Genomic DNA, 22112 nt, shown 5'->3' on the forward strand with positions numbered 1-22112 from the left:
GGAGCCGGCAGCCGCACCTAGCTTTGGACTAGCTCCACTGTTGGAACGCAAGGGCTGGCTCTGGAACCTCGGGAACCAACGGACACCCTATAAATTAAGAAACATTAACAACTTACTCTAAGTCGTCTACTTGTGCTAACTCGGTGAACCTTGAGGGCGGCTATAAAGCTACCTCCAATCCCGCCCCACAAGCCGCGTGCTCGCACAGCTCCGCAAAGCCCGCGGCTCCCCAAGCGGTGCCAGAACCGCTAGCCCGGCATTCCGCCACAATTCTAAGGCAGGGTACTCAACCTCCACACGTGGCTTGCAGCATTGTGTCATCTGGCCTCAGGGCTCCCCACAGGTCTGGAAAATTGGTGGTGGGGGAGTGGTGGCACTGCTCCCCTGCTGCGAAATCTCCAGGCTTATGGGGAGGCATGAGGGATGGCACTGGGCTCCCCGGCCCAATCATGGCATGTGGGGGGCATAAGAGAGTGGTGCCAGGCCCCTGGGACCCAGTCCCAGCATGCAAAGGGTAGGAGGGGGCAGTGCCAACCTCCTGGGACTCAATCCTGTTGCATGGGGGGCAAGAGGGGACAGTGCCAGCCCCTCAGAACTGAATCCCAACATGTGGGGGGTGAGAGAGGGAATTGCTGGGTCACTGGTATCTAATCCCAGCACACTGGGGACAGATAAGGGTAGTGCCAGGCCCCAGGGTCCACTTCAGACTGCAGATGGACTCTGCACCACTCATCTGACCCATGGGGCCAAAAGGTTGAGCACCTGTGCTTTAAGGAAGTCCATATTTTTCCTTGTATTAATCTTCTACAAGAGAAGTGGGCATGACCTACCTACTTCGAGATATCACAATGTGTCAACTGCTTAAAACTTGGAGAACTGACACATTTTACTGCCGCACTTGGCAGGAGTTGTACATTCTATGACAAGCAGTTACAGATCAGGGGATTTACTGGACTGAAAGGGGTAGCCAGTACAGTTTGTAAATCTTGCAAGAGAGTTTTGCCAGTCTGGGCCACTTTAAAGGGCCAAGCTGCAGGATTGTGGCTGAGGCAGAAGGTTCCAATCTGTTCCTGAAAGAGGTGGCCAAAATATTTTCCTAAAACATTTTCACAGTCATTGGCCTACTCTATAAGCTGTTTGGAAAACACCATGAGGCTCGGGTAAAAAAAAAAAGTTTCTCTTTCTCTTCTGCAAAAGAATTAAACAAACAACAACAGCTATTACAGATACAGCAAGAACTGCAAATTTAAGACTTTGCATATATGAAAAACAGCCTACAGAAGAGAAAAGATGGCACTGTTAGCAACATTATATAAAACTGGGGTAATGGAAAAACAATCTCATTCTGTGAGGACCCTTGATTTACCTACATGAATTGGCTTATGGAGTCAGATGCATATTGCTTCATGAGCAGGGATGCAGGCTTTTGGTTTCCCATGGGAAAACTGAGAAAAATTCAGATTTCACTCTTTACCCAAGAAAAATATGGAATTCTTATTTTAATGGAGAAACCTGCAGAATTTTCACTTTTGCAAAGAGCTCTCTGCAGGCTGGCAGAGTTGCAGCCTGAAAGCAGCTGAGGGGAGGGTGGCAGGTAACCTGCCAGATAGCCTGGAGGGCAATTCCCACAGGTAAGTCTGGGGGGGGTGGGAAGGAAGGATTGAAGCCTCCATAGGGAGGAAGGGAGTGAGTTGGGCAGAGCTGGATCTGCTGCCCAACCAGGCAGTGTGTGAGGCTTGGGGCCCAGGGCCAAAATGTGTGGCTTCAGGTGGCTCATCTAGGGAGTGAAGGGGTGAGGCCAGCTCCCTGCCATTCTGCGTGCATTCCTGGAGGGGGGAGGGGGTAGAGGAGATCCATGCCCCCCAGATTTGTACATGGGGCGGGAGCAGGTGTGAGCTTCCTGCTGAGGGCTCAGGCTTCCCACCCTGCTGTACTGCTGTGGGGCCTTTGCAACCCAGTGGGTGGGACCTGGCGCAGCAGGGCAGAGTGGGGCTGGTCAGGGAAGTTCCTTGATGCTCTGAGCTCCATGTTTCCCTAGTGAGCCATCTCCTGCTCGCCTGGCAGCAGTGGGGGCAGCCAGGGTTGTGCCCCTCACTGCTGCAGTGCAAGCAGGGGGCATATCACCAGGGCAACATGGAACTTGCAGTAGCAAGGAGCTTCCCCACTTGGCCCTGTTCTGCTCTGCCACACCAGGTCCCACCTGCTGGGCTGCAGAGGCCCTACAGGAGGGCAGCAATGCGGGGAGACAGAGCCTGTATTGGGCAGCTTACACCCACTGAGCCTGAAAAGGGAACCCCCCACCCTCCCCGGGCTCTGCTCTGGCCATGACGACCGTGAGGGAGGGGAAGCTGGGCTACACACACTGCTATGCAGTAGCAGCCACAGCCTCCCATGGTCAGCAGTCAAGTCTCACGTGCTGCTGCGGGTGGCAGGGGACTCCAGAACTGGGTCCCTGACCCCATAGCCCTGGCATCTGGGAGCCCCCCAGAAGGGCTAGGGAGGGTAGGGGACTGTGGGTAGGGGTGAGAGGCACCAGCAAGACTGGGGGGGCTGTGGGGAGGGCATGAGAGGGCAGTGAGGGGGAGTGAAAAGCACCAGCAGGGCTGTGGACAGGCAGTGAGGGTCACCTGCAGGGCCATGGGTATGTGTGTGGGGCAGGATGAGGGGTACCAGCAAGGCCAGCGGGCTGTGGGGGGGAGTCAGGAGACTAGATCTGCATTCTGTGAGCTAAGAGGGTAGGGGGAGCTTTGGTTTTCCATGATAAAACCCCCAAAATCGAATACCAAACTTTATACGTATTTAGCATTTATTTTATTATAGTGACTGAGGCACTGGCAGTCTTCCAAATTGCTTTAAAATTGTAAATATATCAATAAAAGATTGTGCTCAATTGATGCTGATATAGATATAGATATATAGTTGTGTTTCATTTTAATCATGGATTTGGGGAACCTGCAAGTTTTATTAGAGAATTTGCAATTTTTTATCAGACAAAACTAGGATCCCCGTTCATGAACAAGGGTGTCAGAAACCAGCTTTCATGTTTATCCTTCAATATAGCAAACAAACCCAGAAGGTGATGCAGTATTTACTGGGCTGCTCAAGACAGATATGATACTTGTTGCCACTGCTGGAATCTCCTGACTGATTAACAAGAAAGCACTAGACTGATTAATGATCCAACCAATGTATATAGGTAAGGGCGTTGCCTGCCTGGATCTTGAGTCTAGGTTCACAAAATAAATAGCTGTTAACATCTAGGACCTTGATTCACTACTGCATAGAGTACAAAAGAATTAGGCAATGATACATTCAGGCCTTGCATTCATTGCTAAATTCTGCAGCTTTGGCCTACTTCTAAAAGAAACAAGAACAGAGAAGAAATTACCTATAGAGGTATACTTTGAAATCCAAAGCCTGCTGTTCTTCCTTCTCAGAAATATAGCACTGTGGTGACATGGTGTGCTTCTCACTGAAAGACACTTTCATTCTAAATCCTATTTTTGGCATTTATCATTTTCTGAAGAACATTACTGAATAGAATTTCCTCAAGCTACTTTCAGCCAAAGGTTGATTGTGTGCATGTACATATGAATTTAAAAAAAATCCCTAAACATCCAGCCAGTAATCCAACCATGAAAAAACAGTGTTTATCACATTTTAACAAATTTGTAGTCAACCTTTTTCTGAGAGTACAAAGCTAGAAAATATTATTTTGAAAAATTCAAATGTGTCCGATGCATAAAAAGTGAGTCTTTTGCCAAGGTTGGGAAAAAAAGGGTTGAGACATATCAAAGTTTTAAGTATTTGAAAACTGTTCAGTGCAAATTCACTTCAGAGTGTTCTTCCCACATTACAGGACTAAAGTATGCCTTTAGGGAAAGTTCTAAACAAGGATTGATATGTAAACTTCACAAATTCAACTCTATGCATTTAGAAAGATACAGACTTCCATTTATATTTTACAGAGTTACTTCTTCCTTGTAGACTATGGAAGGGAACTCTAGGGAAATATATGATAAGGATCTTGTTTTTAGTTTCAGTTATGAGTTAAACTTCTTGCTACAAGGTTAGATTAGTATGTCTCTCTGTGGGAGTGTCTACAGTTGCAATTAATGTGAAGCAAACTCCAGGGCAGTTTGAGCCGGAGCAAACTACATGAAAACGCTGTGCCTGGGGAAACCAACAATTTGAGCTAGCACAGAGCAGGCCCAGGCTGGCAGAAGGCACCGGGGTCAGACCTGGGCTCCAGATGGCAGCATCAGGTGGGAGAGGGGATGGCTAGGGCAGAAAGATCCTGAAAGTGTGGAGCTGTGCAGCTAAGCAGCAGGCAGAAGTCTGGTCCCCACCTGGCTGGGCTAACAGGGCACAATTAATGCCCATAGTCAGCATCTACATGTGTTTAAACACAGTAAATTACCTCGGCATAAGAGAGTACTGCCCCCCACAAATTACCATTAGTTAGTTTATCTGGCATTAATTACTTTACTGTGTGCAGACTGTCGCATGTGTAGCTGGTGATGCTTTACATCACAGCTAATCTACTCCACCGTTAAGCACTTGTGTAGACAAGGTCTGTTAGAGGGTTTTTGTTTTTTTTTACTTTGTGGGTGTTCAAATCTACTGTTTTGGCTTCAGAATAAATAATGAACTGGTGTGTTGTTGCTTCTGCAGGAAGAATGCTACTTTTTTTTCTTGCCACTTCTCTGCATAGCAACACCCAGTAGGCATTTTCCTTCTAGGACAGGTCTCAGAGGCATAATTCCCTCCCATGTCTCACTATGTTGGGAAAGAGTAATTTGCTGCTGGTCTATACAAAACAAATGCTGCCTCCCTTAACAATGAGCTCCTGATCCTGGTGGTCAGTCAATGCTCCATAAGTGCATGATTTGGAAAGATAAGTATGTGAGCAGCAACTGCTGCCCCCAGTACACTTGGATTCAGACCTGAGAAGTCTGCACAGAACCTTAAGGCTGTTAAGGCTCACAGTTTTTACTTTCCCTTACATCTCTGTGTGGGTAAATAGATAAAATCATAAAAAGCCCTTAATCCCTAGAACACTGATATTTTGTTGATCATAGAATCATAGAATCAATGAGTTGGAAGGGACCTAGACAGATCATCTAGTCTGACCCCCTGCCATAGGCAGGAAGAAGCACTGGGGGTGGCAGGGGTCATAAGATGGCTGGATGGAACAGAGCATAAATTGTGTTCAAAGTCTCCAAGTATTTAATGAAATACCAAGGGCCAGAGTTTTAATATACCCATCCAAGAGCATGAGAACATTTGATGTATGGTGGATATAAATGAATGCAGCTGTGATACCATGTACAACAATATTAGAATCCTCATTGTGCTCATTTAAATTTTATATTTAGGTGAAAAAAGAGAAAAATGCACAAGTATATTTGACATTCATTTTAGGGACATAACTCCCAGCCCTTTAAGCAAAAGTTTCCTTCATGCTCTCAATGGAATGAATGTTCTGACATGGCAAAAAGCTGGAGTATGCCATGTAAGAACAGCTGTGGGTTGAAGGTATGTGAAGCTAAATCAACTCTGGAGGCCCTGCAGAGTGGCAAGAGTAGCTCAGAATGAGAAAGAGTTCACTTTTCATGTCCCTTACATTTGTACTTTCATTTTTTAAGAATGCCAGCAAGCCTTGTGATAAGCACCTACTGGGCACATCTACACATAAATATGAAAGCAATGCAATAATCTCTGGTGCACTTCACACTAGAGTTTATTGCTCCCTGGCATAGTGTTTACATGTGCGTCTGGGAGTGCAGCATGTTGAGCCAGGGCAGAGCAGCCCTGAGCTGGCAGGAGGCTCTGGGGGTCAGCCTGTCAGACCAGGGCTGCTCCGACCCAGCTAAATGTGCTATGGAGGGGCTGGATGGAGCATAAGGGTGCTTGAGTGCAGGGCCAGCTGGCAGGCAGCCCCCACACTGAAGCACCTTTGTGTCCCAGCCAGTTCCAACAGCCTTTACATGTATATTATAGCAGAGTAAAGAACTCCACCTTCGGATAGTACTTTTATCTGGCAGTACTAACCTACAGTGGAGTTAATTAGGCATCTTGTGTAATAAGCATCTTGTGTAGATGTGCTCACTAGATGTGCAGAGAGCTAGACTGATTGTCAACACAAATTCATGTACTTATTTTAAAAAAATGCTCATTAATGTACAGAAAAACCTATAAAGTATAAATTCTTGGTACAGCATCACATAGAAAGTAAATATGGAATAAGATATATAACAGGGTATTTTAAAACACAATCCCTGGTTATTCACATTTCAAACACACTGTGTACATAACTGTGTCCTTGATACCAGCCAGTTCAGCATTGATAGATTACTGTTTTCCCCTCCTGACAAGGAAAGTGAGCACAATTGTTCTGTTAAGTGAGACATCCCAGAGAAAACGGAGACCCACTTCTTATAGATTAATGTCTTTGATTTACCTTCATTGTCCCTTAGTGTAAAGTTGGGATTCAAAGAAAGGCCCTCATCAAGAGAAAAATGGAATCTTGGCCCATTTGCAGAGATATCTTTGTCAGTGGCACTGATAGTCTGAATAACCTGAAATAAAAATTAAATAGTGAATGTGTTGAAATTTGAACTTGACCCAAATGCTGCCTCAACTCAGCAAAACCTTTAAATTTAAGTTATTTAATTTTTTTACTTGGCTGATGCCAAATTCTATCCAGGAAACAACAGGCTTATTAGCTTGACTTCTCTAATATGAAATCATTTAGGAGCCATGCTTCGGGGAAAGTAAAAGCATTGAAACTTTAAAACATCCTAATGTGGGTGTTCTGATACTAAAATAGCCCTTAGATTACATCTAGATTAGAGACTTTCAGAATTACAGTTTTAGATAAACACCTGCTTTGCAAGAGACAAAATATAGGTTAAATAAATGTCTCCATATAAAGCATCCTCTACCTGTTGTCCCTACTACATATTTGCAATGATAGCTGATATTTTTTTAACATTAACATTGGTAAAGAAAAAAAACTTTAAATCAAGGTGACACACACACAACAACAAAAGCATTCTGCATGAACCCTTTCAGAACCCAGCCCCAGACTGTGGAAGAGAAGAATATGCAGGATGGCACTCATAATTGTTTTTAGTTTGGCTTTCCCAGTAAAAACATACAATGAAACATCTTATGACAGACAGCACTGACAATGGAGTGTATCCAGAAAGACAAAATCCCTACCCCACAAACCTTAGCTGGCTCTCTTTAACATCTTTAGCAATGATATGGACATTTGTGTCAGAAGTGCACTGGCTAAGTTCGCCAATGACACTAAACTTTGGGGCATAGCATCCACACCTTAGGACAGGCTAGTGATTCAGGCTGCCATGGATAAACTTACTAAGTGGGTGAATACAAACCCAATGACATTCAATACCAATAAATGTAAAGTACTCCACCTCGGGGGAAAAACCCCCACAGCATGCTTATAGGCTCAGCAGTGCTACGCTTCCTAGCACCACTGCTGAAAGACACTTGGGAGTCATGATTGACCACAAGATGAACATGAGCCACTATTCGATGTTGCAGTTGGTAAAGCAAACAAAACTCTGGCTTGCATCCATAGATGCTTCTCAAGTAAATCTGAGTATGTCATCCTCCCGCTGTACTCGGCCTTGGTGAGGCCGCAGCTGGAGTTCTGCATCCAATTCTGGGCCTCACAATTCAAAAAGAATGTCAAGAAGCTTGAGTGAGTCCAGAGGAGAGCCAAGCGCATGGTCAGAGGGCAAGAGAATAGGCCTTAGGAAGAGAGGCTGAGAGCCATGGGACTTCAGCCTGGAAAAGCTCAGGCTCAGGGGGGACATGGTACATAAGGGGTGTACATAAGGATCTGGGAGAATGTCTATTCACCAGAGAGCCCCAAGGAAAAGCAAGGACCAACAGTCATAAACTCCTCCAAGACCATTTTAGGCTGGCTATAAGGAAAAACTTCTTTACTGTCTTTACTTCCAAGGCCTGGAATAGACTCCCTCCAGAAGTGGTACAGGCACCTACTCTGGACTCATTCAAGAAATGTTTGGATGCTTATCTCGCTGGGATCCTTTGACCCTAGCTGACTTCCTGCCCCTGGGGCAGGGGCCTGGACTTGATGATCTTCGAGATCCTTTCCAGCCCTAACGTCTGTAAAATCTATGAAGAAGCTAACTTTCCCCTTCCACCCCCAGGAGTGTAACCCCAAGGAAACAGCCTGAAGAACACATATCAGCTAGCCATGTCACAGGATACGGACGGGTCCAGGGGTAGGGTCTGGTGGGAGAACAATATAAGGGGCCACATCAGGTCCCCATGAACTGGGGCTTTTTTCTCAGGGCAGGAGCAGTAGCTCCCCAAAAAGTATCTTCCCTCACCGTTCCCACCTCCCAGGCACCCTGGGAAGCATGACCACACCCCATACCCAGTCCCAAAGTATTAATAAATAATAATATATTATTAATAATTAATACTACTTTTAGTAACATCAGTTTATTAAAATGAGATCTTTAATGTACTTCCTCTTTATTTTTTTTGTTTTACTTTTTAAACTTTTATCCTTCAATAGCTGACTTCCTTCATTTCACCACCCTCCCCTCCCCTCATTTCATTACCCATTCTCATTCCATTAACTCTTCACCTTCCACTTCATTTTCCCACCCCACCCAAACCCATCTCTCACACCCTTCCACCTAGATCAGGAAAAGAAGCTTGTTTTGGCTCACCGGCCCTGTACTGGCAACTCACAGCTGTAGCTCCTCGTCAAGTCCCTGCTCACCAGACCTCTAGTAGAAAGGCACAGCTGTGCAGGGGCGGACAGTTATAGAAAGTTTTTAGCCTTAACCTGTGACTCCTCCAGACTTGAGCTAACACCAACACTAGTCAACAGTTGAGCAGCTCAAAGTGCAATGTATAATAAGGCACTAAGTGTTTCCCTCCTTCCACTTTCATTTTCTTGCTTGGACTGCACATTGAAGTGACAAAACAACATATAGAAGACCCTTTCTGTTATATTCCTGATTAAGATTGGATTGTCTGTTTTATAGAAATTACAGAAATTATGGGGCAGGGGGACATGGCATGAGGGAATGTGGAGTGGAGTAGTTAAGTTTTTCCTCACAAGAATTCATGTTCATTGTTGTAGACAGTTAATTTGCCACACTTTTGTAAATTCATCCAAACAACTTGAAGTTAAACCTCTGAAGTCTTAAGTGTCTTTGTCCATCTTCAGAATTACAGGACAGATCCAGTGTATTCACTTCCATAGGAGTCCCTCTGTTGCAGGTTGCTATCTACAAAAATGTATGCTTCCCTAACACAGTTAGTTGCTAAGGCCCCTGGCAGGCCTTAATTTAACTGCACAATTGGGATATGACAAATTTTATCCCAGATCCCCAAAATTACATGTCCTGCCATGCCACACATGCACAAGTCATTTGTGTAATCTGGGGTTAAATTCTATGTAATGCAGAACATTTTTTATGGCTGCTTTCTCATTTTGTTGTGCCATTAGTTGTCTGAATGTGTGAAAAGTTTACTACTGGTAGTTAAAGTGAGATTAATGTTTTAATTGTGTCATAAGTGTAACATTTGCCACCATGCCCTATCTTTTGCCTCATTTTTACAGGAGAAGCAAAACAAAAGAAACACATTTTAGGGGCTAATATCATCCATTAATTATTTTATAAATAGTATGAGTCTGAAGCTTGTAAGTAGGATATTTTTATATAATTATTATTTCTGTGAGTTGGGTTAGTGATTTGAGATTTTTTTAAAGGTTCCCCAATAATTTCTTTGTGCAATGGTAGGACATTTCTGACACTCATTTAATGTTATACTTAGAGCATCTATTACCTAGAGTACTGAAGGACAGGCAGTCTTAAACAATGGCAGTGTTTCTTAAAAGATTTGGTAACATTTAATCGTCCTACATTATGTTTTGAAAAGGTAGAAACCCCAAAGGGGAATAACTGTAACTGATGGCTTTGCATAGTGGAACGAGGATAGAAAAGACTCACAGGATTAGTTCAAATTCACATACTTAGTTTCTGATGTTGAGGCTGGAACTGAGGCAAACCACAGGGTGTGGGCATAGGGACAATACTTAAGGAGGCAACATTTTCAAATGGATCAAATTTCTGGTTCCACTAAAAAAAAGTTAATGCAGATTTACTCTCATTCATTGTTAATAAGTAGTTACAATTCAGATCAAAAGCAAGAGCTACAGAACCTTATTTGTTTATTAGTTAAAAAAAATCTTTATTTTGTAATATGCTTTAAGCTTTTCTTGGGTAAAATATTTTCTTTCCTGCTCACAAGGAAAGAGTCTTGATCTTAATTCTTTAATAATGTAGCTGTATTTTATCTGGTAGACAATACCAAGCAAGGTAATATACTAGCCATCACGTGTGTGTGTTTTAATGACAGTGAAGTAGGATACCAATGCCTCTATTTACTGTTCGAGAATAATTTAAGGGCTTTATTGCGAAAGGGGAGATAAGCTCTAGAAAGCCAACACTTTCATTTTGTTGACATAAATCTAATGCTCTTCTGGTTTTTTACATATTTATTTATTTTCCTGTCCTTTCCCCATCCCTCTCCTTCTATATCATAAATTCAGAGAGGTCCAAGATGATGTGCCCTTTAGCATTAAGTCCAATATTAGGAATAAATATTGAAATAGATAATTTTTTTCCAATTATCATTCTTTTTTCAAGGAATGTGTTATGGTCACAGTAACTGATGTAAGAACTTCTTGACATTCCAATATTTAGAAATGTATGAAAAAATTTTTGGTGATAACTCAGGACAGTTATTTTATACAACTATTTCAAACATATGCTCCAGTTTTTCAGTACGTTGTATCAAGGCTGAAGTGCAATTGGGTAATTTTAAAGTAGTGCTTTATTTACAAGATAAAGTACTAGTTATAGTCTCCTGGTTTTGAAAGCTAATTATACTCTACAGTCAGTCATAAAACTGAAGGGGCATAAAAAGGGCATTAAAAAGTAGTTGAACAAGATACCCCCAATAGGAGAAGCGTACATTAGAGCTAGTCAAAAATATTTTTTCAAAATGGTTTTTAATGGAAAATTGTGTTTCTGACCCTTTTCATGAGAAGTGAAAAAAAATCAAAACTCAGATATTTTTCATTTTCAATTGTTCGTCATATTTTATGAAAAACATCAGCATTTTCCTTGGAAAATGACTTCCCTCTTCTGTCCAGTTTTGGAAAATATCTGTATGAAGTTTACGGAAGCAAATCCTTCTTTTCGTAAGAACTATATGCAATGTGTTGAGACAACTCCTATAATCAAATGGTCAATAACATTTTAACCTTGTTTCTGATTTGTAGCTTATCAGGGTAGCCTGAAGTAAGGCTAGGTCATCACAATGTACATTTGCATAGTTCCACTGAAGTGATTAAATTGCAAGCTTCTGCTAACCAACTTTTCAGGAGAAAAACTATAAAGAAATTGATTTCCAGCAAAGTAGGTCACAGTTCTAGCTCAGGTATATCTGATTTTATAGTGACAGTAAAATTATTAGATATGCTAGGTGAGAGGGCAGCAGGACAGGCCCTATGAGGAGAGACTGAGGGACCTGAACCTGTTCAACCTCAGCAAGAGGAGGCTGTGGGGAGACATGGTGGCTGCCTACAAACTCATCAGGGGATATCAACAGCAAATAGGTCATTTGGGGTGACAAGGAACAATGGTAATAAGCTGACGGAGAATAGGTTTAGGTTAGAGATCAGAAGTCAATATTTTACAGTTAGGGTGGCCAAAATCTGGAAGCAACTCGCCCCTACCTTTGGCAAATTCAAGAGGAGGTTGGATGATCCCTGTCTGGGGTCTTGTGAACTCAGCATTCATTTCTGCCTGTGGCAGGGGTCAGGCTTGATGATCTGTTCAGGTCTCTCCTGACCCTAGCTACTATGAAACTATGTCATAGTTCATTAGTTTGATCAGAACTACACTGTATTCTTTTACTTTTTAGGTGGATAGAACTATATAGCAATAAAACTTTTGATTCTTTCTGTCACAGGTTCAAATGCCATTCTGGCATTATTCCAACTGACCTCATTGGGCATTGCACTCATTTATGATGGGGTGAAACTTGGTCCCATGCCTCAAGCTACGTTTATCATGCGTCATTCAGAAGTCCCTGTGAAATACAAAATTTCCTAAGCAAGGTGAATACTAGAGTAATAAAGTCTGGAGTTGAGTTTTCAAATGATGTCATCCTCGTAAGTGTTTTGAGTGGAAGATGCCTTAGGGGTTTTGCTGAAATAAATCCTTTGTAACACTAAGTTTTACTGACATATTTAAAAGATAAATTGAGCTCTTGGGAAAGGAAGGAAGAGGAGAGAGAGAGCCTGGGGAAACAAGTCCTGATGCAGTTTTTATTACCTCGTCCATCCTCCTAATGCTCCCCCACTTCCCAGAAAAGGGGGAAAAAAAAAAAGGAGTTCACAAAGAATTTAGAAACTTCACAGCTTTGGTTCAAACTTAAACATTGCAAAATTCTTTGTAAAACTGAAGCTCCATTCCAAACAGAGTTCCTGGACACATTATTTAAACATTAAAATCCACAAACTTTCCTCGTAAGTAGTAGTAGTATATATTAATAGTAGTAGTGATACAAATCTTTTTCAATTATGTAAGCAAAACACAAGAACCCAATAATTTACCTAGTTTACTGGCTAAATATTCCTGCTTACTTATTTATAAGTGTCTTTAATGTGCAAGTGCATTTTTACTAACCGATTAGCTTTCCAGAACTTAATCTTGATTACACACTTTGGAATAAACCAATACAAAAATATTAAAATTGGGCTATAGTACACAGTTGTGCACTAAGGATGCAGGTCATTTTTAAATTAACAAAATACTAGATTCAGCTTCAGTTGTAAGTTTTGCCATTTGGGGATGTGACAACTTGCCTGGTAAAGCAGACATTGACCAGAGATCGATGTAAACTGAGCAAGAAGGAAACCTTGATCATGTTATGTTTTCAACCTCTACGTTTTCAACCTCTCTGTTTAAGCCTACACCATTTTTCATGTCATCTGGATAATGGAACATTTCCACGGAGTATCTAAATTGCTTCAAGAGTTTGTTAGTGGACATTTTGAATCTTTGTAGTTAATGTGATTAATTCTGATTTCTTCTGAGATCCTGGAATTAGTGGTATAAGCCTCAGTTTCCTCTTCACATGATTTGTAATTTTAGTGTGTCCTCCCTCATAAGGTAGCTTTCTGTATAAAATATTTGCCATGTTTTCTCCCCATGCTGAGAAAAAGTCAACAAACTTCGTATAGATGTATATAAATGCAGATATCCTGAAAGTCACTTAGGGCATGATTTCTTGTCTGTTAGGGTTATCTTATACTCCACCTACCAGGTAGATGAGTGAACTGAGGCTCAAGTACAATTCTATTCTACCTTGGTGAAGTCCGGAAAATTCATTAAAGCATTTATTTTTGTAGCATAACATCACATTATCTTTATGTTTGAGTCACAAATAACAGTGAAGAGGGGATGGACCGAGCCACATTTTGCATTCAGTATTTTTCAGATGCATATGAGCACCTAAATCTACTTATGCACCTAATCAGTGGGGAAAGCCCCACCCCCCTAGTCTTTAGTCAATCAACCATCAGATTGATGGTGACTGTGGAAGAATTCTAGCAATCCTGAAATCTTAGTATAAGATAAGGTGATTCCTCTTTTTCAGTTACGTTTAAATATTGTGCTAAACACACCCATCTCATTGGATAGGATACTGAATTTCAGTAATCCTTTTCTTTTCTTTTTTCTTTTCTTTCTTTTCTTTTAGTCTTTTCTTGAAACACTTCACTCGGTATTTACTCTGAAAGTCTGCCTTTCTACATAATTACTGACTGAATTTACAGGTTATCTTAAATCCTCCAAAAATAACAAAAAATAGACACTCCTAAATGAAACTCTACTAAAAAGCACAACATAAGGGTTAAATTATCATTTATGTTTTAAACAAAAGACAGTGGTACAAAAAATACCTCACTTACAGGATCGTTAAAATCAAAAATGTTCTGCCTTTCCACTTCAAAAGGCAAAGTATAATACAATGAAATATTTGATCATACGGCATATGAGAAAACAGCTATTCTGCTCTTTTTAAGATTGGTACAAAACTTTCCTATACTGAAACTAAGCTTTTAAAAATGTTTGTATTTTCAGAAGAATTACTGGTTTTCATTACTTTAGTCCAGTCAGTTGTTTTTCTTTTTTTAACTTTCAATATATTTTATCATCAAACGATACAAAGTTGGCCATCACTAAACTTTTATCACTCCTTCGCTGCATTGATCAGCAGCTTTCATATTTACTACAGATGGAATGAGAAACAATTTCCCAGAAAATTCATTACTATAAAGCCTGAAAAAAAACATGCCTTTGTTACCTTTCAAGTGTTTCTAAATGATAACAAACCAAACATTTCTAGCAGTTCTCAATGCCACTTAAAACTCCACCCATTCCTACAACCAAGTTTCATGAATTTCTAATTACATGCTAATGTTTTACCTAAGTATTTACTAATTGGGTATAACAAAACTATGCAGGTTTAACCCCTTCCCATTTAATTTTTTAGAATAGTTAAAGTTTTCAATAAAGATAGGATTTAGAGCCTAATGTGTTAGTATTAAAAAACTCAAAATATTCTTCTTGTAAATACTTGAGAATTACTTAAAGCCAAAAGATGTCCAACCCCTCCGCACAAAATCCCCAAGACAAATAGAAGATGAAAACAACAAATAAAACTATCAGAATACATGTTTTTAAAACCAAAAGTGACTGCTTTTCATAAACCTACAAAGTAACTCACAAGACAGTGCCTTTTGTAACTAATAGTTTTTACATCCATTATTTGTTATTACATATCTGATTTAATATACAAATCATGGTTTTCAAAAGACTGAAAAATATGTAGATAATTAGTTTAAAAAGCAAAGTAGAGACTATGAAATTCAAGCAACGGTCAAAATTACAATGCTACATTAATTATTATTGACCTAATCTAATATAAAATATTACATTTTAGTTCTATTATTCCTAACACAGAAATTTCTGGGGATGGGGCCTAATGCCTTCCATAGTCAATCGTATTCTAATTTCCATAACTAAAGTGTTTATAATAAATTTGGGGCTCTCTCAAATATGGATTGTCTTCCCTAAGCTAGTTCTTAGTCCAACAACCTCTGTCCTGGAAACTCTCTTTCACACTGTGGTGCCTACAATACTCCATTGTGACTTCTGTGGAGTCTATCAATATTTTAAAACACGTTTTGTATTACAATAAAGAAAAATATTATTCCCAGGGCAGGTTCTATTTTAACAGTTAATTTTTATTTTTATCAAGGTTAGCATAAGTATAAATTATATTATGTAGTTTTGGGGGGATATTGCTTTCTCCAAGATTACACGAATGCCTAAGTGACCTGATATTTTATAAGTGGAGATTACAGTATACACATTTGGTAAAAAAGTAATAGAATTCTAATCCACCTTCCAATTTTGCTTTAATATTTTTGATGAATAAATAAATAAATAGATATTCATTAGAATCTTTTAAAAGATTCCATGCATCTCTAAGCAATGCTCTGGAAACATTTAGGAGCTGAATCCAGGCTGCCGACTATTTTTGCCTCTTGATCCAAGTGCCCTGCATCCTCCTTTACCTCTTAGTTGCACTACTGATACTACCCTCCTCATTCCTCTTCATCTTAACGCTGGTCAAGCTCTTTGGAATAGGACCCAGGGTTTCCTATATGCATTTTTATACGGCAAAATGACACCCCGAATCTCACTAGAACTTGATGCATTACCAACATGCAAGTAAACAGTAAACAAAATAAGTAATAAAATCTTCTCAGTTAAAAAGTACATTAATAACATGCAGAGTATTGCTTTCTTTTATACTGAGCTACTGAAGTAGAACGTCCTTCAAAGTCTTATTAGTGTGGGGCACTAAACTACATTGAAGCAAGGGTCATAATGTAAAATAGCATGGATGTATCCCCAGATGAACAGAGAGTATTGAAGACAATTTCATGCCAACATCCATCTTAAAACACTCAAGTGAACTAGTGGATGCCCAATGGAAAGTGTGCAATCCTCAAAGAGGGTGCAGGGTGTTAGAAGTGCTATAAAGCCATGGATGCCGATGGAGTATAATAGCAATGGAAGTAGCAGGAGAGCTTACTAGTTCAGTCCTACTTTGAATACAGAAACCATATGAAACTTTGGTGTCAATCTAAAGGGATCCCTTATGAAAGAATAATGTTCTCTGTCATTCTTATTATGCAAACTATTCTTAAAGACAGCTAACATGTGAAGAGTCACTGTTACAACTATGTTATATCTGCCATTGTACAAAGAATCTATGAAGCCTTGTATCCAGGTAAAACTGGGATGAGAAGGTTACTGTCCCCTTTTACTGATGATGATAAGCCTTCATTCACTTATCAGATAAGTTTTTCTCATCTTGACTAAACACAAATATTTGTGTTTGTTATCTTGACTAAACACAAATATTATCTTGACTAAACACAAGTATTTGATACTTGTATTTTAGCAAAAATTAAAAGATATTGAAATGTACTTTCCCCTTATCCTATGTAAATGTTTTATTCAATTTGAAATGTGAAGCTATAATGGGATTATTTCCTTCCTCCAAGAATTACAATATTTAAGTGTTCACCAAATCAAATTTCTTTCTTACATGGCATTAACAGAAATAAAGCAGTTCTTCTGTCATGTGTTAGAAGAAAGGCAACTGTGAGACTAATGTGTTACCTGACCAGGCTTTGCATTCTCACAGACAACTATATCATATTCTCTGGCAAGCTCTGGAGGGTTGTCATTGACATCCAGGATTCTAATGCCAACTGGAACGTGGCTCAGCAGGCCAGGATTGTCTGTAACACACAAGAATGTATTCAACCATTTGACAGTTTTAATACACCCCTTAAAAACATAGCTTAAACAATTTTGTTTTAAATGATGGCTTGCTGGAAACTCAGTACTACAGTAGAACTTCTGGTAAAGATAACTTTGAAAGAATGCTGTTTTCTGAGTCTCATTAACTTACTTAGGAATGAAAAATGTATATGGAAGCACAGCATGAATGTTAAATTGGGATTTTGTCATATTGAGGAAATTATAAGTTACTCAGGAACTGAAGTGGGAGAAAGTTGTCAGAATGTACTGCATGCTGTCACACTGTATAATCCATTGGTTTCACAATTAATCTGCGAGTGTCACTGTGGTTTTGAATACAATCTAAAATTAAATATTTTTTGTTTTCTTCAATCCCAGAAAGATATCAGGTCATGAAAAGAAAATATCAGAGGGAAGCCTAAATGAGCATATACATATGAACCATTTTGACATGCAGGCCTACAAATTTTGTGCAAAGTATTGCATACGATTACCAATAATACACAAATTAGAAATCAGGGTTAGAGCCTGCATCATTGAAATTGATGGGAGTTTGCAATTAGGTTTAACTATGTAGGACCAATCCTAAAGGTAATAAAATAATGAATACAAATATCAGAAAAAGATATAGTTAATCATACTAGTTTAGATGTGACCAAGTAAGAAAGCACAAGAAATTCAGACTGGTATCAATGAACAGAAGTTGTATATGATGAACCAGGCTGTCTGGATCCATACATATATTCTTACATTCCCATCTCCAAGCCCAGCTTGTCAGATATCATTATAAGAGATTTACATGAAAAACCTTTATTAATTAGCACTCCTCATTATAAGATTTTTTTCTCTTTACCTTAATTGTACACATCATATATTTTTCAAGAGGGGTCAGCTTTAGTACATCTTTGCTGACGGCTCCTCAGGATTCTCTTCTGTTGACATATCCTGAAGCAGTCTAAGGGTGGAGACAGTAAGTTCCTCTTGTTTGGCCAAATACAGTTAAATGCTCATTGGCTAATCTGCTTTCACCTTTGGTGCAGCTGGGACTGTCCAGTAGCATTCAGCCCACTGGAATTATAAGAATGAACTCAGGTAGGAGCTCAGCTTGAGATAAGCTGTGATTCAGCAGTGTCTGATCCTAACTCTTGCACCCAGAGGCAGTACTAGGGCTAGAAATGCCTGGACAGAAAAACAAGAGGCAAAAATCAACACGGGGATGGAAAAACTGGCCAAAGTGAGGGCAAGGAAAGGCTGTGAGGGGGAATGTTCCAGAAGAAGCAGTCATAATGGAATTCTTGACACAGAATTAATCTATTTAAGGAAGGCCCCATCAATTTTGGGGGAAGGAAAAGGAAGATTTTAGCTGAGAGGGTAGCAGAGAGATCTGACAGTTTCCTCCCGTCAGCAGACACTATAGCTATGTAAAAGAAAAAGAAATAAATATAGGACAGTAGGGAAGTAGGTAGGAAGGAAGAGAGAATGAGATCACAACATGGGCCAGAATGTACTACAGAGAAACACATGATACTCCTGGCCAACAGGTTGCACAACCCACGGACTCTTGGATTAGTTTTGGAGCAGAAACTGGAGATGCAGTCATCCACTTTAGTATAATTTGTTCATTTACAAGTGCACACAGGTTTTGCTTGCCTGCTCAGTAGTGCTAACAAACAGTAATGCAGGCAACTCCTCTCTTTCAGAACCCAAATGTCAGAAATTTCTGCCTCACTCTAGACGCAGGTACTTTGTGCTTCTGTTGGCACATCTACAAGAGACAGTAACTGTGCAGTAGCCTAATACTGAGCAGTAGTGCATCACATCATTGACAGTGCTAATATGCTACTGCAGAGTATTCTCACTAAAAAAGGCATGTGCCAGTGCTACTATGCAGTAACATTGATTATACAAGTATTAAACTTAATGTGCAATAACTACAGTGAATTAAGAAACATGTAGATGTTCCCTGTCAGTACCCAGGAAGGACCTTGCTCCGGTTTAACTGCTTAATACAATCTACATCCCCAGCATTTTTCTTTTGGAGATCCTTTGCTCACAGAGATCATACAATATGGGAAGGTAAGGCATGACATGTACCCTTCTTTGGTTCAGTTGTTCTGCAACACAAAGGAAGTTTTTAAAAAAATCAGTAATTCAGACTATGGAAAACATTTTAATGCCCATGATACTCTTAACATAACTTTGGGCATAGTTAGGTATTAGTTTGACTACACCACACTAGTTGATTAAACTAGGTTGATTCTTGTGCCAGAACATCAGCTGACAGATAGCAGATGCCAGAGTGAAGCCACCAGAGCAGCTCATGTTGGATTCATGCAGCTTTTCTATGGCAGCTATGTCAGTAAGGCATGAAATAAATTCTGAGTGGACACAGCTGTTGAAAGGGCTGTGGAAGCTGGCAGGAGACATGGGTGTGCCAGGGCAGGGACCACAAGCAGCCAGGACTCAGAGTGTAAGACTCTCAGTCCTGGCCGCATGTGGTTGTGATAGAGGGCATGCTTGGGGCCAGGTCTCATGCCAACCTGTCCACCTGTCTCTATAGGGCAGTCCACCCAGTCTTTCCTGCCACGACTTTGCTGTTCTCAAAACAAGTGGTAAAATGTGGGAGACTGACCATCACATGCCCCGATGCCAGGGGGCATGATCTGCAGTTTCAAACCTCCCCTACACTGCAGTCCATGCCTTGTAGATGGCAACCATGGTGTCATTTTGCTTCCAGCCTAGAGTTGGGCCAAGTTTAGCCCTCATTGTCAGGCCTCTTTCACACACACATTCACTCCTCTCACTAGGGCCTCTCGCATTCCACCCCATCTCACAGGGTCTCTTTCTCACATCGACAACTTGTTCTGTCTTGCTGCCTCCTGCAGGCCATAGGCTTTATCCAGATCATGCCTTGGGTGGCAGACGTAGAGTCCCTTGGGCCTCTCCGATGACCCTCACTTGGGTAGGGCCAGGCAAGTTCCTGGGCCAAGCATACACACTGGGCCCCCAGCCCCACGTACTGGGCTCTGTCAGGATATTACCGTGTACAGACATGAGCCTTTGCGGTTCGTTGACATTCACTGGCCTTCCTCTTTCCCAACGCCAGTGCCAGTCAACTCAGTTGGGTTGGTCTTCCTCACTATTATCTCATCTGCCGCAACTTTGATGACTTAATTAATGGGGGAGGGGTGATGACTCCCTGACACAGGGCTGACTGTCACTTGCCTGGTGTCAGACCAGCTATATACAACAAAACCAAACAAACTTCTTAGCAAATGAAATAAAACTACAGGCCACTTGCTGTCTGTCCGTTGGTGCTTCTCCTGGCTGCAGAGAACTCCGATGCAGCCTCTCACTCCCCGTGCCCTTAATCCACGAGCACTTAATCGCTGGAACCACATTTTCCCTTTTTTTCCTTCAGTAATTGATACAGGGTGAGCTTAATTGACCGAGGGCAGTGACCAGTTAATGCAGAAGCACTTTTCCCCTTTAGGCGTGTGAGCTCCTCCAAGCTCTAAAGACCCTGCAGGTCTCTTGCCCTGCTCCAGGGGACCTCAGTTCTGGGCAGCAGACCGGCATTCATTCTATCTGCATGCCCTGTCTCTCCCTTCTACCATCCCTCTTCATCCTGTCTCCCAGGACCAGAAATAACCCTGGACTGCTTAATAAGCTCGATCTGCTTCACCCAGCAAGGTAATAAAACAATACTGGGGGGAATCGGGAGCTCTTATTGGAGCGTGGCCATGCCACCATGGCCGGGCAAACTCCCCTAACCAGGGGACTGCTCCAGGTATGTAATCTTGACCTTTTCACAGGCTCTCAGTCCTCTGTTCTCTCTTTCTGGGGCTCCACACTTCTCTCAACCTGATCTCCAAGGGGTTGGCCCATGTACTGCCCTTCAGGCCATCCCACAGCCCTACTCAGCACACCCCATCAGGGCTGCCCTTCAGACTTACCCTCAGCCCTACTCAACCCACTTGCTCTCCAGAGGGTCGGCCCATGTTCTGCCTTTCATGCTGACTCACAGCCCTACTCAACCCTCTTCCAGGCCCTCACTACCACTCCTTCTCTGGGGTTATACATCTACCCACTCTTTCAGGGCTCCAGGGTTTCCTCTTCTGTGGAGACTCCCTCTCCTCTAGAGGCCCCTTGTAACTATGGTGTTGTGGAGGCTAGGGGTTAAGGTGCTGTGACCCACCTTTCACCAGGGTGGTAACTGGCATGGCATCTCCTGGGGGCTCCCACACCATCAGGAGTGCCCCACCAGGCCACCCATCCCCAGTAGGGTGCAGTTTTAGGTCATGTCCAGGACCAAGGGCTTCCTAGCCATCCCCATCAGCTCTTGCCCATACCTCCTGGATACAGTCTTTCAACACAGCAATGTTTCTGCCTCACTGTCAGCAGCAAACTGCTGTATTTATATAGGCAGCCAGTGTTTTAAAATGGCTGCTGCAATGAAGCACCTGCTGGCTGCTTGACTCAGCCCTTAAAGTGGCAGGCACTGCAAGTGCATTGCCACAGTGGTCCCTGATGCTAGAAGCCCCCTCAGCAAATGGGGCTCCTAGCCATGGTAGCCTGCTTCTTGCCATAGATCAAGCTCCTCTTACAACAGCAATAAGGCACTACTGGATCTGATGCGCAATCCCACAGTCATGCTTCCTGTCATGTATATGTGGCAGAACATCAGTAGCATTCAGCCCACTGGACACTGCTCGGATGGCATTTTGTTGCAACAGAGATGAAACGTTGAGCTCATTTAGGCTGAGCTATGGCAATGCTCTTTGGCACAAAGCGGCACTACAAGATTTATTGGATTTCTGGCCAATGACATATCTATTTCAGACTCTGCAAGTGATTCTTCATCTACTGCAAGATAACAGCTCATTCAGCATTTGGTGAATCACTGCTATTGTACTGCATTATAATGAGCACTGCCTCTTCTATGGTGCCTTTCATTAGTAACTACAAATATCAGGAACATTATATTTACCATAGCCAAGACATTACTGAAAATTACCCAAAGCTTTGACCACCCTCCCAGGGTCAGCAAGTGGTCAGGTAGAACCATATCTGGCTACCTTCATGGGACAATATAAAAAAAAAAACTCTTCT

At 41.5% G+C, this 22112-nt stretch overlaps 1 protein-coding gene across 1 annotated transcript in view; it reads right to left on the bottom strand.

The window, feature by feature from the left end:
* CDH18 (cadherin 18) overlaps positions 1-22112 on the bottom strand; it is a 485140-nt gene that overhangs the window by 19197 nt on the left and 443831 nt on the right. The window contains exons 10-11 of the mRNA XM_019541925.1: positions 16857-16978; positions 6464-6581 (exon numbers count right to left, since the gene is read on the bottom strand). Coding sequence (XP_019397470.1) covers positions 6464-6581; positions 16857-16978 — 240 coding nt within the window. The remainder of the gene's footprint in view (positions 1-6463; positions 6582-16856; positions 16979-22112) is intronic.

Source organism: Crocodylus porosus, unplaced genomic scaffold (genome assembly GCF_001723895.1).
Source record: "Crocodylus porosus isolate Cpor-Errol unplaced genomic scaffold, CroPor_comp1, whole genome shotgun sequence".
Taxonomy (NCBI): Eukaryota; Metazoa; Chordata; order Crocodylia; family Crocodylidae; genus Crocodylus; species Crocodylus porosus.